This window comes from Cygnus olor, chromosome 14 (genome assembly GCF_009769625.2).
Source record: "Cygnus olor isolate bCygOlo1 chromosome 14, bCygOlo1.pri.v2, whole genome shotgun sequence".
Taxonomy (NCBI): Eukaryota; Metazoa; Chordata; class Aves; order Anseriformes; family Anatidae; genus Cygnus; species Cygnus olor.
Window position 1 is genome coordinate 11548807 of NC_049182.1, and position 18848 is coordinate 11567654.

General features: G+C 45.6%; 1 protein-coding gene across 3 annotated transcripts in view; it reads left to right on the plus strand.

Annotated features, from left to right (window-relative positions):
- NRG2 (neuregulin 2) overlaps positions 1-18848 on the plus strand; it is a 178425-nt gene that overhangs the window by 135409 nt on the left and 24168 nt on the right. For 2 of the 3 annotated variants that reach the window (XM_040573595.1, XM_040573593.1), the window contains 2 exons: positions 6443-6563; positions 16897-16955. In XM_040573595.1, the coding sequence (XP_040429529.1) occupies positions 6443-6563; positions 16897-16955 (180 nt within the window). Of the gene's footprint in view, positions 1-6442; positions 6564-16567; positions 16645-16896; positions 16956-18848 lie in introns of all 3 variants that reach the window. The other variant, XM_040573594.1, reaches the window with a different exon arrangement.

An 18848-nucleotide genomic window follows, 5' to 3' on the forward strand; every position in this document is an offset into this window, starting at 1 on the left:
ACCGAGCCTCCTCTTCTCCAGACTAAACAACCCCAGTGCCCTCAGCCACTCCTCATAAGACTTCTGTTCCAGGCCCTTCACCAGCTTCGTAGTCCTTCTCTGGACATGCTCCTGGGCCTCGATGTCCTTCTTGTAGTGAGGGGCCCAAAACTGAACACAGTACTTGAGGTGTGGCCTCACCAGGGCAGAACACAAGAGGATCTTAGAGGTCTTGTTCAACCTGAATGATTCTACAATTCTATGATTCTATAATCTCACATCTGGAAAATATGTCCAGAAGAATACTGTGAGACACAGTATCTTTTGGTAATTTACTAAAATCTAGAAGATTACATTCATTGCCTTCCTTTCATTCAGCAAGTGGGTAACCTTATCGTAGGAGATCCAATTACTAAGACAGGACTTTCTTTTCATGAACCCCGTGTTGATTATGCCTGATAATTTATACCTATAATTCATATATATGTACACCTATACTATATATTTTACCAATATTTATAATTTATGCCAGGCCGGCATTCTGGTGGGGGTCTATTAGAGACCACCAAACCAAACGGATGAGGTGTTCTACAAGCAGCTGGCAGAAGTCGTGCAATCGCCAGCACTTGTACTTGTGGGGGACTTCAACTTCCCAGATATCTGCTGGAAATACAATACAGCCCAGAGGAAGCAGTCTAGGAGGTTTCTGGAGAGCGTGGAAGATAGTTTCCTGACACAGCTGGTCAGTGAGCCTACCAGGGGAGGTGCCCCGCTAGACCTGCTGTTCACAAACAGAGAAGGACTGGTGGGAGATGTGGTGGTCGGGAGCTGTCTTGGGCAGAGTGACCACAAAATGGTAGAGTTCTCTATTCTTGGCAAAGTCAGGAGGGGGATCAGTAAAACTGCTGTCTTGGACTTCCGGAGGGCAGACTTTGAGCTGTTCGGGACACTGGTTGTCAGAGTCCCAAGGGAGGTAGTTCTGAAGGGCAGAGGAGTCCAGGAAGGCTGGGCACTCCTCAAGAAGGAAATCTTAAAGGCTCAGGAGCGGTCTGTCCCCACGTGCCCAAATACGAGCCGGCGTGGAAGAAGACCGGCCTGGCTGAACAGAGAGTTGTGGCTAGAGCTTAGGAAAAAAAGAGGGTTTATGACCTTTGGAAAAGAGGGCAGGCCACTCAGGAGGACTATAAGGATGTTGCGAGGCTGTGCAGGGACAAAATTAGAAAGGCCAAAGCTCATCTGGAGCTCAATCTGGCTGCTGCTGTTAAAGATAACAAAAAATGTTTTTGTAAATACATAAACTCGAAAAGGAGGACTAAGGAGAATCTTCATCCTTTGCTGGATGCAGGGGGAAACTTAGTGACAAGAGATGAGGAAAAGACTGAGGTGCTCAATGCCTCCTTTGCCTCAGTCTTTAGCAGCAAGACCAGTTGTTCTCTGGGTACCCAGCCCCCTGAGCCGGTGGAAGGGAGCAGGGAGCAGAATGTGGCCCTCACAGGACCGGCTGAGGGAGATGGGGTTGTTTAGCCTGGAGGAAAGGAGGCTCAGGGGCAAGTTTATTGCTCTCTACAGGTACCTTAAAGGAGGCTGTAGCAAGGTGGGGATTGGTCTATTCTCCCACATGCCTGGTGATAGGACGAGGGGGAATGGGTTAAAGTTGTGCCAGGGGAGGGTTAGGTTGGATATTAGGAAGAACTTCTTTACTGAAAGGGTGGTTAGGCATTGGAATGGGCTGCCCAGGGAAGTGGCTGAGTCACCATCCCTGGAGGTCTTTAAAAGATGTTTAGATGTAGAGCTTAGTGACATGGTTTAGTGGAGGACTTGTTAGTGTTAGGTCAGAGGTTGGACTAGGTGATCTTGGAGGTCTCTTCCAACCTAAATGATTCTGTGATTCTGTGATGATTGTTTTATTATGTGAAGGATAGCCTATATGGCAATGTCAGTGCACATGGCTTTCCTTTCTGCTACCCTATCAGTGCTGAATAAGCTAGGTGTGTGGTGGAAAATAGATGCTTTGAAAGACTACAGTGCTCTCTGAATCTCTCATGTGCATTTTCAACACTGTCTTCATTGGCTGGATAAGTAACAGCAACAATAAAACCTAGCTTCAGGTGTTTGGAGTGGAGGTGAATGAATATTCATGACTGCAAATAAACTGCACATGAGGCTCACTTTACTGACATCAGCCATTGAATTGCAGATGACTCAGGAACAGGTAGATATTTGTAAAGATATTTCTAGTTGCTCAAGCTGGTAAGCAACAGCTCGTACAGAACAACAAAATACAGCTACACATGAAGTCCCTAAGTGCCTGCATTGCTTGTGAGTCTGTGGTATATCCTGCTAGTGTGGTGGAAACCCACTGAAATCCCCCTTGGCCTCTCATACTTCATGCTTCATCGTGTTTCTCTGTGATGTGCATACCTCACCCAGTATTAGGTCCCCTTGAGGTACACACCGGACCTCCCCATTCTCTTGCATTACCCACCAAGTGCATCCAGGTCCCCGAGCAAAAGCAATCCCACGAATGGGCTTGCCTTTTCCTGAGGCGGGAGTAGCCCAGACTGTCTTACCCAGCATGTTTCTTACGTGAACTACAGGAACTTTATCCCCTTCTACAGTGCGTAACAGGTTTGATTGGGCAGGTCCAGCTCGGTTGGCAGATCCTCTAGTATTGACTAACCAGGTGGCCTTTGCCAGATGTGTTTCCCAATTTTTGAATGTCCCAGCACCCATTGCTTTCAGTGTAGTCTTTAACAGTCCATTGTATCGTTCAACTTTCCCGGAGGCTGGTGCATGATAAGGGATGTGATACACCCACTCAATACCATGTTCTTTGGCCCAAGTGTCTATAAGGTTGTTTCGGAAATGAGTCCCATTGTCTGACTCAATTCTTTCTGGGGTGCCATGTCGCCATAGGACTTGCTTTTCAAGGCCCAGGATAGTGTTCCGGGTGGTGGCATGGGGCACAGGATATGTTTCCAGCCATCCGGTGGTTGCTTCCACCATTGTAAGTACGTGGCGCTTGCCGTTGCGGGTTTGGGGGAGTGTGATGTAATCAATCTGCCAGGCCTCTCCATATTTGTATTTCAGCCATCGTCCTCCATACCAGAGAGGCTTTGACCGTTTGGCTTGTTTAATTGCAGCACATGTTTCACAATCATGAATAACCTGTGCTATAGTGTCCATGGTCAGGTCCACCCCTCGGTCACGAGCCCATCTGTATGTTGCATCTCTACCTTGATGGCCTGAGGTGTCATGGGCCCATCGGGCTATAAATAATTCACCTTTATGTTGCCAGTCCAGGTCCACCTGAGCCACTTCAATCTTAGCAGCCTGATCCACCTGCTGGTTGTTTTGATGTTCTTCAGTAGCCCGATTCTTGGGCACATGAGCATCTACATGGCGTACCTTTACAACCAGGTTCTCTACCCGGGCAGCAATATCTTGCCACAATGCAGCAGCCCAGATGGGTTTGCCCCGGCGTTCCCAGTTGTTCTGCTTCCATTGTTGTAGCCACCCCCACAGGGCATTTGCTACCATCCATGAATCAGTATAGAGATAGAGAACTGGCCACTTTTCTCGTTCAGCAATATCTAAGGCCAGCTGAACGGCTTTCACTTCTGCAAACTGACTCGATTCACCTTCTCCCTCAGCAGCTTCTGCAACTCGTCGTGTAGGACTCCATACAGCAGCTTTCCATCTCCGATGCTTTCCCACAATACGACAGGACCCATCAGTGAACAGGGCATATTTCTTCTCATTTTCTGGTAGCTTGTTGTACAGTGGGGCTTCTTCAGCACGGACTACCTCCTCCTCTGACGATATCCCAACCCTTCGAGCCCCACGTTGGGCGCCAAATGGGCTGTTGTGGTTTAGCCCGGCTGGCAAACACCACACAGCCGTTCGCTCACCCTCCCCCCTCCCTCTCCGGGATGGGGGAGAGAAACGGGAAAGTGAAGCCTGTGAGTTGAGATAAAGACAGTTTATTAAGACAGGGAAAAGAATAACAACAATAATAATAATAATAATAGCATTAATAGTAATAATGTGTACGAAATAAGTGATGCACAATGCAATTGCTCACCACCCGTTGACCGATGCCCAGCCTATCCCCGAGCAGCCGGCCACACCTCCACCCCGGCTAGCCACCCCTATATATTGTTCAGCATGACATCAGATGGTATGGAATACCCCTTTGGCCAGTTTGGGTCAGCTGTCCTGGGTCTGTCCCCTCCCAGCTTCTGCTGCATCCCTAGCCTGCTCGCTAGCAGGACAGAGAGAGGCTGAAAAGTCCTTGGCTTGGTGTAAGCACTGCTCTACAACAATTAAAACATCAGCATGTTATCAGCGCTTTTCTCATCCTAATCCAAAACATAGCACCCTGCCAGCTACTAGGAGGAAAATTAACTCTGTCCTAACTGAAACCAGGACAGACTGTAATCCACTCTGTTACTGGAACATCACACAGCACTGCATCCTCCTGTCCATCTTTTCTGGTGCAAAGTATACCTTTTTATCTGAGGTGTTTTCTACTGGGTGGTTTCTAGGCTCTGTTTTTATTTATCCCTCTCTGTCCTTTGACCTCCTGCTTTGCTGTGGAAGGCTCGCTCTAGAACATGGTCCTATCCTGTAGTATTTATGAAGTGAGACTTTGTCGGATGGGTGCCATGGATCACTTTGCTTACTAGAAGTTAATAAGTTTCATGGTCTCAGGGGTTATTGCTTCATTCAGGCTGTGCTTGTTCTTCATCCACATGCTTTTCCATTTGCATCAGTGTTTTGATTCATGAAGTTTTGATGCTCTGATCTGATGGCACACTTGCAGAGATCATGCAGTTTTCATATACTTCATTAAAAGCCAGCAAGCACCACAAACCAAAGGTCACCTTGCCAGTGACTTTCAGCAGCTCACATGCTGTATGCTGGCCTAGAAGCACTCAGGGACTGTTCAAATGGCCAGTTGCTGTCGCTCTATGTACCTGCTGCCCTGCAATTTTCACACTTCCCCAGCAGGCTCTTGCTTGCTCTGCCACTGCTTCTGCCTCCAGAAAACTGGCCCAAGCATCCCAAAGAAATCTGCAGAGCAGAGCAGGCAGCTCCTAGTAGCCTGGCAGCTTCCACGACCTGTAGCTTCCCATGCACGTACATAGTGAAGCCTATGCACAGCCTGGATCTGACTGTGTTAGGGGATGCAACTGCATGCTGCCAGGCTAGATTTTATTTCCATGCTCAGTTTTAAAATGGTATTTGATATTAAGACTTGGTTTAAGTGGCTGGATTAATCAATAGCTAAAGGAGAGGCCTTGCAAAGAATCTTTGGGTGGTATCCATTAGAGCTCCTTGTTCCTGAATGGACAGCTCTCCACTGGTTTTAGATGCACTGCTATCTCAGAGAGGTATAAATTATACAGACTTATTACAAAGCCATTGTGATAGTTTTGGTTTCTAGTTCCCATTAAGATTAACTGGAAGGGAAAATTGAAATTCCCTACAGAAGTTTGGGAGTTTTCATATTTGAGAGTTTTTTGCAAGAACTTCTTTGGAGGCTTGGTGAAATCATCTATCCTAAAACCCAGTTTTGTTTCTACCTTACATGGCTGGAAAGCCTTTCTCCAGGAAACAACTACAACAACAAACCACAAAAACAACAACAACATAAAAGACATTGTTTTTGGAAAAGTATCTGTATCCCAGGAAATCTGAGTCATGATATGACTTCCTTCTTCTTAGCACAAGCCAGGGCTGACTGACCTCTCATAACAAATTTCTGCTTGGTCTCTAAAAGCAGAGCCATTGGGACATGACAAATAAATGCTCAGAAATAGGGGAAGGAGAAATGGGGTTGTTCTTCCTTGCACTGGAGCTGCTCTGGGGACCATGAGGGCATTTGCTTCTAGCTGTGAAAACTTGTATCATCTAAGAGATGTGGCACAATTGCAGCATCCTCCTAACATTGAAATGTCCCCTTACAGAATCTCTGGATCTTGGTCCAGTATCCTAGTACAAATCATGCCTCAGCAGCATGCCACCATGACTCTGTGACTCTGAGCATGTGTTCTGGGCTTCCTGACCTCCTGCCTTCCTGCTGGTGCAGGATTGCATGCATGTGTAAGGGGAGGACAAGGAGAGCTGGGAGAGGAGCACTTCTCCATAGAGCTTGCTGAAAGGATGATCTTGTCCTGACATGCTAGCAACTTGGAGAAGGGCGAGTCCTCAGCTTCACACTCACTTTGCCACTTTTGCTGGGAAAGGAGAAGTCAAGTCGCAGCAGCCCCAGCACCTGGAGAGGTGAACATGAGTCTAAAGGCACAGGCTGAGGTTTGTAGCTCTGGGGTTTTTACTTTGGCAAGTGAACTAACTGAAAATCATCTAAGAAAACAGAATTGCCCAACAAAGGAAATAACAGTATATCCTTTTTGTGTGTGTCTGTGTGTGTGTGTGTGTTTTTTTTTTTTCCCTGCAGTAACCACAACTCTCTCCTCCTGGTCTGGGCATGCTAGAAAATGCAACGAAACAGCCAAGTCCTATTGTGTCAATGGTGGGGTATGCTACTACATCGAAGGGATTAATCAGCTGTCTTGCAAGTAAGTGAGTGTAGTTCTTGTGTCAACATGCAAATTACTTGTTTGGGGGAGAGGAGACCTCTGTGCAACTGCAGGAGGATGGGTAGCTCTGAAATTCTGGCAATTACAGTTTGAGCCATGCAGGTTAAGAAACGGAGTCTAGAGGGGCGGGGGCAGGGGAAGAGGATTCATATTTTCTTTTTTGTGTGAGTGCCACGGTTTGCTTTTCCTGACTTTTCCTTTTTATTTTTTTTTCTTTCTCTTCTTAGAATACTTTTGTCCTGGCCATTTTCTTTCCCTTCTTCCCTTTCTCCTCTGCAGCTTCAGGGAAGGTTGTGTCCCTCTTGCTCTCCCTGAGCTGTGTCAAAGTTCCTAGCCTCCAGCTGACATGTTCTTTCCTCTGAGCAGGGGGTCTTCCCCAGTGCACAGCCACCAGAGGGGGTCCCTTGCAGATGCCTGCCTCTTACTTTTCCTGTCTGGTTCTCATGGACCCTGAAGCAGGTTTAGCACACAGCTCTTCACCACTCTGTGCTTGCCTATGTGACAGGCTGTGGGCTGTTTATTGCTCCCCTTCAAATATTAGAATCTGCAAAAAAGAGTGGGGAGATATACTAAGTTATCCTTAAAATGAAATTTCTTGGAGGGGGTTAAAGTGCGGCTGTATAGAGTGAGGGATATGGAATAGGATGTGAGAGCTTTTCACCTCTGGTTCAAACCTATTCCAGTTAAAAAGCCCAATAACCTCTCATGGCTCACCCTCCAAGCCTGATGTGGACCAAGAGAGTGCAGTTTGATTGTCAGTGCTGGAGATAGATGTACCCAAGCAAAGGCACGCCTCTACTTGCTCCTGGACTTCTGCAGAGTGAGCATGAGCTGGTACCCTGGGAGTAGAACTGATGGCTTGTGCCCAGCCAGTGAATCCGGATGAGTTAGTGCCCGGTCTGGCTAGTGAGCTCAGGAGCTTTGCTGAACAGATGTAGTCAGTATTGGAGCTCACCAGGCATCACTGTGCCCAGGTTGGAGAAGCCCAGAGCTGTTTTCTCCTTGTGTGGACCAGACACTTCTGTGTGGAGAGGTTCTGCCAAAGGTGTTTGCATCTGTCAATCTCAGCCTAGTCTCACTGCCATTGCATGGTGTGATGCCCTCCTTGCCTCCTCAGACCGTGAAGAATGATTCTGAACAAAGCCCTCATCCCTCTTGGAAGGGCTGTGTGCTGGATTATGCTTAGCACTACTCCTCCCTTCTCCCAGTACTCCATTTTCTTGGCAGGAGTAGAAACAGCCATGTGGAAACATTCAGCTGAGCTCCTGTGTTCTCACTTTCCAGTGCAGGATCAGATGTGGTGGGAAAGACATGGGATAACAGCATCATCTTGACAGTGTTCTCCACAAGAAACATGGAGGAAGACACAGCCACTCTTGTGGTGTAGGTGCAGCCCTGTGAAGCCCCAGCAGTTCCAGTCTTTCCATGATTGAGCCTGGAAGAACATGTGGTTCTATGTCTATCTCTAAACAACGTGCTGGTGCCAAAAACATAGACCTCAACGCTATTTCTTTTGGGAAAATCTTGAATCCAGATCAAGACTTTCATATCTGACCAATTACTAATTGTATCAAGAGTTGCCTGAACCCCTGACATATGCAGATGTAATGTTTAGGCTCCATTATTCCTAATGGAGGATAGACATGACAGTTACAAAGTGTCATCAGCAGACAGACTGATTTAACCAAAGTAATTTCCACTCTGCAAAGAAACAGTCTACCTTCAAAACAGGCTGCTATTCTAGCTGATGAACAGAGGGGAAGCTCAATGATGAATTCCATCAAGATTTTATGTGCCATGCAAAACAGACATAATTATTTCATATAATTTGAAAGCCATTTACTTGAAAATGGGAAATGATTTCTGGTTTTGATGAGTCCCAAGGTACCAGTTGCTAAAACCAGATGGGAATTGAATTGGTGTGTATGGAAGAGCAGCAAAGTGCTAGCTCAAAGGAGATGTTGGAAGGTCTGCTAGAAAACAAAGTTCTGCATTAACAGGCACCAAGGAGACCCAAGTGACTTTCACACAATGCAATCACTTCTGATCCTACTTTATGAGGAGATATCTGCTCATTCTCCTTCGATTTTTTTTTGTCATCTAATCATTGACTAAAGATAAGAATTCCTGGATTTTGAGGTGCTGTTATATAGTTTCTGGGGCTTCAGAAGGGTATAGCTGTTGACGAATGTAGAAGCATTTGAACTGAAAATATGAACTTTGCATTTCTCATAACATGACTTTCCCAATAACTTGGAGGATTCTTGGTGAAGGCTGATGATGGATATACTGACTTCAGACTAGCCTGCCCATCAGCTAGCAAAGTGCTGAAATGTTTCACAGCTTCCTCATTGCACTAAGGCAGAAGATCAGCTGCTGTGGTATATGAAAGATTCAATATCAATTCAGATGAGAAACTAGAGAAGGAGGCAAAGATGAAGGCTTTGTCTTGCATTTCTCAACTCTGTAACATGGGATCCAGCCACATCATCCCTCTGAGATGTAGGCATGGAGGAGATCCTGCTGCACACAACCTCCTCAAATGCCTTGGAGTGAGAGATCAAACAATAGCCACATGAGCATCCTGAGCTCTATCTGGACACTGTTCCTACTTTGCTATTCTGATTAGAGTTGGCAGTACCTTGGGGGTCTTCTGGCACTGTGTGCCCCCTTGCAGTCTTCCTTGACCAAGTGCTAAGGAGATTCCAGCACGCCTGGCACCAGCATTGTGCTGCCAGCCTTTTCAACACCTTCTGAGTACCAGGTATCAGAAGACAAAATTTTAAAGAGTTCTTGTTAACTCCATCATCCTGTAATCAGAAGTGGATTTCATTGTTTGCAACTGTCCATGAGCATAGGAAATCCTTTCTGTGGATGTTATGTCTGGCACTCTGGAGCAAAAAGAGCAGCTGGATTCTCAAATATTTTCTTTTCCTGAAGTGGCTCGTACTTGTGTTGTTATAGATATCGCCTAAATTGGCAGCCAGCCTTTTAGTATTGTTTTTTAATAGGCTTCCCAGAAATATGTTCCTCTCAGTCTTATAAGTTCTGGAGAGCAAACAGCAGCTCAACTTTTTCCTGCAAACTCACCTCCTTTCTCCCTTTTCAATATACTTCATCTAGACCTTGGAGAATGCAGTTTCTTAACCAGGGAACAGCCCAGAACAGATTTGGAGCTGTTCCAAAAAGTATGTCTGTTTTGGATTGCGTGATTGCATAAATTAGTCCTTAATTTGAAGTAAATTCTATACATGCTAGAGTCAAAGGAAAACTGAATATGATACAATCTGAGCTGTTATCCTTACTCTGCAAACAGACCACCTGGAAGTTAAATGGGAGAAGTCTGATCTGCCTGAGATATTCTACAAACTTTCACTGTAAACCCAGAAAACTACTGAGTCACACACATACAGAATTGACTCAACAGCCCTAGAAAATTAAAGAACCCAGGCTCTTGCTGTCAGGAAAACTTTCTTGACCTTTCTCCAGACCATATTGCTCAGAGATGCTTTAGAAGGTGGACTGGTTTCTTACCATAACAGTAAGGAAACTGCATAGAACAGAGCAGGGAAGATTCCAGTGCCTGCAGAAGGAATGCACACAAGCAAGTCTCAAGGCCTCGAACAGGGCTGGAACATAAAATAGAGATGACTGATTTGTTGTGTCCAGCTGAACGTAGTGCGTGGGAAGGTTAGCAGCCTCTGAACTTGGGCCTGCTCCATCCTGGAACCTGTTGGGTTCTTGACAAAACTTGGAGCAGTTTGAGGCTGCTCTAATCTTTTGTCACTGGGTGCCAGGCCCCACTGGGTTGTGTTAGTGTGTATATTACAGAAGAAATACTCTTCCTAGTTAGGTCTTGGCACAGGTTATCTGCAGTTGGGGTCTTCTCAGCCAAACAAAGAAACAAAGCCAAGTATCACTGCTGCACAGCCCTCCTCTGCTCACCTAGAGGTGCTTCGTGGCTCTTTTGTGTGTTTGATGTAGTTGAAGTGGCTGATACCCTGGGCCAGGATCTTCCTAAATTGCATGGGATCAGAAGACTGAAAGAGCTTTATAGAGCAACCCTCTCCCGTCATGTAGTACACGTTGTGCTCACAAGAGTCAGGCTGTAGTATTTACAGATGCTGACTTTCTGGGTTTAGATTGTCTATATTTAACAAAATCACATGTTCAATGAAGAGCTCACAGTGTTGAGCTAGGGGTGAAAATCTCTATCTCCTATTCCAAATCTTCTGAACCAGCCAGGACTAGTTCATTGGGTTTCACATGCTGTGATAGAGTTTTGAGATAAGTTACCTTTTTGTGTTCAAGTGGTACTTCTATGCATCCAGTTCAATCCCTTTTAATGCACGTGTAACTGTAGCAAACCCTGGAGAACCATCTGAGTGTGGAAGCTGATCCTGCAACAGTGAGACTCAGTGAAGCCTACAGTGCGGATCCCACTGAGCTCCCACAGCTCAGTTGGAGCTGGGCTGTTGTCTTCACTGAGGCTAGAAGTGGATGTCCTTGTAATTTGGACTCTACTATAGAGCAAACATGCCTTGATTAGTTGCTCTGGATAAGGACTCTACATTTATGCTGGTTGCGTTCTTTACTTATCATTAGTGGTTTTGTGGAGTCCAGCCTTTTGTGGCTCTCCAAGAGCCTGATCATCTGGGACTGGTCAGGGGACAATGACAGAACTGTCTTCTTTTTCAGCCCTTTGCACAAATAAGCAACATGCTTGAAACATTTCTCCATTTCCTTTTATCAGTGCATTGTGTTCTTCTGCTGCAGCTTTTCCTTATCTTGTTATTTTGAAGCACCTGCTTGTTTACATTCTTCTGTAGCATGGATTGCATTATGAAAGCTACTGATTTTGGCATACTTTAAGATCTGGAGGAAGCGGGCCAACATTTGCAAGATTTAGGTCAACAGCTGGGCAGAAAATGTTTTGCTTCCAGCAGAAGTATCATTATAATAATGCTATTAGTAAATAATTAAAAAATAATCAACAATAATTATTTCTCTGCCCTCATTCAAGGTAAAACGTCAATGTTTTTCAATTTTCATAAATAAGTTTGCTCTGCAAACAACATAGAAATGGATCATTTAAACAATTTTGGTTTGTAGTTTTCAAGATGCTTTATTTGGCTGATCATCTCATTGCATTTCTTTTACTGTGTAAATATTTAACTGAAATTCATCCTGAGCCCAAGAGCAGAACTTTATGAATATTTCTGAAATGTGGGAAAAAAAAAAAAAAATCTCAGGGAACTGGTCATAACTGACTAAAGTCAGTGGACATTTTTCAGGAACAACAGAAGCTAAGTAGAAAAATCTCTGACCAGTTTTGTTGACAGATTTGCAAGTAGAAAATTTTCATATGTGGAAAGTGGAAAATTGTATTTGTTTTTAAATCTCATGCAATTGGTTATGCACAGAGGGATGGAGTCAAGCAAGGGCAGTCTTGGGTGTTCTCCACATCGGTGAGGGGCAAGTTGCTGTCTTTGAAAGGTTCGTGCAGCCTTGTACTTCCCCAAGGCTGTTGCTATGGACACAGATTTGTCCACTTCCCGTAGCCTTTGAGGAGAGACACGTTGGGCCTCTGAGACCAGTGAGCGGACCAGGGAATCCAAAGGTAACATTTGGAGGAACAATTTAACATCCATTCTGCTGGGATAGCCAGCCAAAATCACTTGGCTAGGGTCAGATGTGCAGGAAGAAGGATGCCATGATGAAAGACCATCTCATGGCTCTTGGCCTTAGGAAGCCTTAACTGTCAGATCATATGCTTAGCTGCTGAAGAAGAGCTGCCCACAGGCCTGTGACACAGGCAGCAGGTTCTGTATGCAGAAGTGTCTTCCATTTCCTCTTCCTGTCCAGAAGGGGAGAGTCATGTGCCATTCATGTCAGAAATTCCTAGAAGTCACAGATGGAGACATAATAATAAAGAACAAATCTTCATCTTTACCAATCTAGGAGTATGAGACAAAACGGTTCCATGGGCAGTGCATACTTTCAAAGTTTTCCTGGCAACCATTGCTGCCAGCATCCATGCTTCTGAGGAATCAGGACCCAGGGAAGAGAAAACAGCACTTGTGGCTTCTGAGTAGTCTCACAAAGCACACCTTCTGCATGTGATTGCTTGAGAAGCACAGTGTCTTGACAGCCTGGGAGGTGGCAAAATGTGCTCATGTTCAGGAGGGCTTCTTTTCTATCACTTTTTCCAGTGCTGATTCACTAGCAACTAAAGATGTAAAGCCTGAGCTGTACTAGACAGGGAGAAGACTGTTATCTACTGTCTTCCATCTAGAAAGTTCTTCTTCCCTCCCACGCTAGGCTGACAGCAGAGATGTAAGGATTGGTTATATGGTAGCTGTCATGGCATCAAAGCTACTTTGACACATTTCCGGTCTGCTTTTTCACTTCTTACCAATTTCTTTTCCTTGGTTTTATTTCCCTCCACCAGTTTTCATATGATTTTGAGTCTTTCCTTAATGGCGTGCATCTTCAGTCACATTCAAGTTCCAGCCATGACTGACATCTTGCAGATCTGTGCCTGAGATAGTTTTAGGTCCTTTCAGACAATGTGTCCATTTTCTTAGGTGCATAGGACATTTGCCTCATTCATCAGCACCCTTGAGGCCATTTGGGGGTGCTTACAACATACACCTGAGCTGAAGCCTCAGATCCCGGACAAATGGGTAGAACATTGTAAGTTAAACTGGATGTCCTTGAAGACTCAATAAGTTCATGACTGTCAGTGATGATGAATAAACTTTAAAAAGGATTCAGAAGACACCATCTGTTTTGGGTGCTTTGTTCGAACTCCATGCAAGCTTTTAAAGGCTTCTCCAAAGTCATGATTCACCAGGGCTGTCCTTGTGAGTGCATCATCCAGCTGCCTCTTTGATTGCCAACAGGGCTTCTTCACTCTACTTCCAGCACCAGCTTCCTCTTCTTCATTACAAGAAATGTCAAGAGGCCTCATGTTTGATGGTAACCCTTGGGCTCCTTTTCTTGGGAGCTGTCTGGGTACCCTGGCATTGAAATGACATTACTGATATGTTTCCATTTCCTGTACTCCAAGATGACCATGAAAAAAAAAAGGTGATTTTTTCAAAGACGCTTGCCTGACCAGGGAGTCAAATTTCCAGTTTCAAGAGTGGCTTGGACACTGAGGAAGTTGTGTACAGCAAGGGAGTGCAGTGAATCCTCATGCAGAACCATGCCCTTAAGTTCCCCTTGAGCAGGTTGGGATATGCAAATAGCCCAGCACACTCCCACATGGAAGTGTTAGCACAGTTCTTAAGAACCAAATGTAGTGTAGCACAGAAAACAAAGCTAGTTATAAGTAGAGAGGGTGCACCAGATTTACTTAGTGCAGATGTACCAAAACTGCAGTGAGAACCAGCTAGAAATCATGTGCCAAAACCACTTCAGTCATGCAGACCCTTTTATAGCTTTCTTCTGTGAGAGGGATAGCCAGTGAAATCTCCCATGGACATGGGACATTCTGCCTTTTAGAACTGGGAAATTAATTCTTTAGAGGAAAAATAGGTTAGAGTGGTGGATGTGAAGAAGTGGAAAAGGACAGTAGATTGGATGGAAGGATCATACAGCATTTTATTAGCTATTGCTTCTGCTCCTTGGATCGTGTTAGATTCAGGTGTATATCTGTAGGTCCCCTGCAGGCATCCAGCATTCAGCCTGAACTCAAGTTACCTCTGGAGTACCAGCAGGTTGTCAGCAGAAGAATGACCTCCTCTAAGAGCCTGTGACAGTGGTGTGTCAGCATGTCAGCAAATGCCTCAGGCTTTCCCAAGAAGTGTTAGTACAAGTCTCCAGGCAGGGAATAGACCTCTGTGCACTGGGGGAATTGTGCCAGTCACGACATTTGCTGGAGCCAAGAGATCTTCGTGCACTGGCCTGCCTTGTGGCCAGCCACCTGTTGCCTCTGCTTGTGTACCCTTGGTCTGCACAGCTGATGTGGGTGCTGAGATCCCTTAGCACTCCCTCACATGTCATGATTCCTACCTTTTAGCCCAGATCAGTATATGTCCATGATGAGGGAGAACTGTTAAAAAGCAAAGTTTTCTGGACATAATCAGTGGGGAAGACTTCTCTGACTTCTACCTCCGTTCCACAAGGGAACTACACAGTTGCTTAAAAACCCTGCCTGTGTTCACTTAAGTATAAAGAAGCAGAAATTCAACTCTCTTGGCTTTTTTTACAGCCATTGACATTGCATATCCATAACGTGCCATCTAAACATAAAACTGGCAAGAACAAGTGCTACCATAGCCCTTAACCAACAACACAGAATCTGCCAACATGCTTTTGAACTACAAAGCTTTGATCATATCAGACACCACAGAGTTCAAAACGTCGCTTCCTCCTCTCCTTTGCTGTGCCACAGAGTGGGAGCAGGCATTGGTGTCCATTTGGGAGACAGGATTGGGTCAGATCTGCGCTGCCCGTGTAGGGCTGGCAGTGAGACCAGGACCTGAACATGGACCTGGACTTTCCTTGCTCCACCCAGCTGTACATGCAGGTTGGGATCAGTCATCTGGCGGAGCAACAAGGCTGCTCTGGCTGTTTGCTGTCCTTCACAGTGGGTTGGCAGGCAGCTAAGCCATCGGACTCAAGTTGAGGCCTCTGGGCCTCGTCTTTTCTGCTGAAGTGTCTTTTGGTCTCTTCTTTATCAACCAGCTGGTGCCTGTCAAACACTGAGGCCTAGATGAGGGACAGGGACAGAGCACTCTTGTGAGTGGTAGCTGAGAGCGAGGAAGATCTGACATGTACAAGATACAGAGCCTGCAACACACCTTGCTCCAGGAAGTTGGAAAACATGTTAAAACTCGAGCTATTTGTGATAAAACCCTATTCAGCTCAGGGGAGGGAGAGTTTGGTCAGGAGGGAGGGAGTGAGTTTCAGGACAGGCAGGTAGAGATGAGACTTGAAGAAAGATAGGGATAACTTTGATGCACTATCCAAGAAGGTCATGATAAAAACAGTGAAGTAAGGGAGAGAGATCAGCACCAGGGGAAGAAATGTTTGACCAGCCACAAATCAGTTCCCATCACTTATCGGGTTCACCCGCAGCTGTGGCAGGTCAGGATGCAGAGCACATGGGTGTTGCTGCACCCGTGCATAGCTCAGCAGCTCCCACCACACCCCTGCCCATGCTCCCACACCCCCTGAGTCCCACTTGAATGGGAGCTGCTCCAGGGAGCTCAATCATGACCTGTGCACCTGCCCTGTGGCCCTTGTCCCTAGGGCACTACAGCATCAGGGTCATATAACTGGTGCCCCCTGAGCTAGCACATACTGGCCCATCCATCATGGAAGGTTGGACCAGATGATCTTGGAGGTCTTTTCCAACCTTAATGATTCTATGATTTTATGATTCTGTGAATGGGATAGCCTGGCCTGCAAGAGCATGGGCAGTGCAGCTGGGCAGCGCATGAGACCTGTTCCAGCACAGCTTTCTTCTCTGTCCCTTTCTCTCTGTTAACACAGAGATTCTGCACATGCTTTCTCTCTAACCGCAACATAGCCATTCTCCCTGGAACATCCTGTGAGTACTTCTGGGGGTAATAATGTGAAGATGCTTGCCATACACAATGCTTGCTGTCGCCTGAGCAGCTGCTCACCGCTCTGTGATGCTGCTTGCCGGTCTTGTCTAGATAGTGGCTCCAAGGAGAATCTCTGAAAGTAGGGTCTAGCCCATCTCAATCTTCCGGCCAGCTGGTGCTTCTAGCAGGTGAGAAGGAAGGAGGCAGGCAGAGGAGGAAAGGAGGGGTTTAGCTGGCGACTTGAAGACCCAGGCCTAAGATAAAGCTGCAATGCTAATGTTAGAGGTTAAAGCAAAGCAGAGAGTAAATATGCGCGTGAAGCATTTATTTTTTCCATTCATCACAATGCACTTTTTATTTCTGACCTTAGCCTCAAGAATGGTGCCAGACATGTTCTGTGATTTCTCCCCTTTTCCCCTCCAGATGTCCAAATGGATTCTTCGGACAGAGATGTTTGGAGAAACTGCCTTTGCGATTGTACATGCCAGATCCTAAGCAAAGTATGTTTGAAGACAAAAAATGCACCACACTACTTAAAACCTCCTGGGCACAGCGGTGGATGTAGAGTGGTCTAGTCAGGGATGGCTCTTGGTGTCAGCTTTGGGCTAGGGCTTAGGGATGCAGGTAAGGGTGCAGGCTGAAAGCAGACAGATAGGAGTTGTGAAAGGGATCAGGAGGGTCCTTGGTTCACTCTGTTTGGGTGTCATTTTGCTATCTTGTTTCTTTCTTTCTGGTTTTCTTTCTTTCGGTAGGTGTCCGATCGAATTCACAGGAGACCGGTGTCAGCATTTCGCAATGGTCAGCTTCTCCAGTATGTCTCTTTCTACTTCTCTCTCTCCCTTGTTATTGTAGCTCTGTGTCATGTCCTTAAAGCAGGTTCTTCTGTTCTCCAAGAGCCCTCTTCCTGTCTTGTGCACTCCCAGCTCTGCTTGGCCTTAAGAGGAGCTGTGATTGTTGCCAAGAGGAGAATCAGGGCTCTTGCTATCTCCCCATTCGTTAGAATGGGATCTGCTTTCATTTCTGATTGAATTTAATGTTGCTTGCTCTTTTTGTGCAAAATACAAGTAAGGCACAAGGTTATGTGGTGTGCTGTGTGAGAACAGTCTGCAATAAGCTGTATCTGCTAGCATTGCTGTCTCACCGTGGACTATGTGGTGCAGTGCAAGAGATCTGTATTTTTCCTGTGACTCTTGCAAGTTGGGTGTGTGAGTCTCTCTGTACCAACTGAGGAAAACACAGTGAAGGCTGTTCTGAAATTTCCCTTGCACTGAGGTTGTGGTTTTGTTACCAGAAGCTAAACCGAGCATCAATTGCTGTTCAGGTGAGATTGTCAGAGGTTGGCCTGGAGCATGCCCAGAGGTCTCAGCAGAGCCCATGGTTCATGCCTGGAGCCAGAGGTGATGCTGGAGCCTGCTGCGGTCTCAGGGCTCCCCTCCCTGCAGTGCAACACAGCATGCAAACAAAATCTGCTGACTAGGCATCTCTGACTGTATCCATCCTGGAGACAGAGATGTTCCCATATCTCCTAGTAGGTCAGACAGCCTTGCATATTGGGTTGTGTTAACTACAGTGACTGATCCCTTGACCTTGTATCTAGTGGATGTAAGTACCCTACAACCCCTGCACTTAGTGCTTCCCAGTGTCTAGTTCTCAGTTCCCATGTACTATGGGTCTCCAGAGATGCCTCATTTACAGGTGTCATTTGTTTATTTTGTTCAAGGCAGATAACTTTCGCTAGGTCTCTATTCAGACCATGTCCTAGCACCAGTGGGATCCTTGTGTGGATAAGGTCTGACCTGAAATAAGGTGCAGCACTTAGCTTGCAGTTACAACGCAGTGACTATCTGTGTACATCCTGCCTCCATGCTGGCCATTTGGACCACCACAAATGGTGGTTTTTAAAAGAGAGTTTTTTAAAAGAGCCACAGAAGAGGCTCTAAGTAGTGGGAACCAGAGGAGAAAGGCCTCTCCATGATATCTGCTTAATTTCCAGTATCCCCTCTCTTACCACTCTTCAAGAAATCCTGCAGTCCTTGTCCTGAACTGGCAATAGCAAGAGTCTCATTAGCACATGCTAATAGCTGGCAAGGGCTTGCATTAGACTCTCTTCTGCAGAATATAGAGACAAGATGCAGACGGGCTTTGAGGCCCTTGGGACAACTTGGTGTTTTTACATTGCCTTTTGTTCCAAATTGGCTTCCAAAGTTGAAACCTCAATTGATTTATTTTTTTCAGACTAAAACATCCAAGTAGATCTTTTTAAAATGTCTAAACATAATGTTCTGTTTTGATCTTTAACTTGGTGCAAAAAAAGTTTCTCTTCTACTTTGGATCCCACAGTGTCAGGGACTCCTGCTGCAGACAGCAGTGGGATGCTCACCCATAAAGTTGGTTTGTAGGGTGTCTCATGACGTGGTGTCCAACATGCTCAGACACTATTGCTATCATGCTGCAAAAAAAAAAATGGGTGAAAATTAGTTTTATTTCGGAAAAGTGCTTTTTTTATGAACTGTAATGGCAAAAGTAAAACAGCATGAATTTTTTCCTCAGCCTTCAGAATTTATGGGAATGAGATTTGTTTAAATTTTATTTGCGTGTTGAAGGAACAATGCCAACTTTAAAACTGACACGTTCGTTTCCTTATCTCAGTTCTGGTCTAACCATGGGATAGTAAGGTAAAAACAGTTTAACAATCCAGGTCACT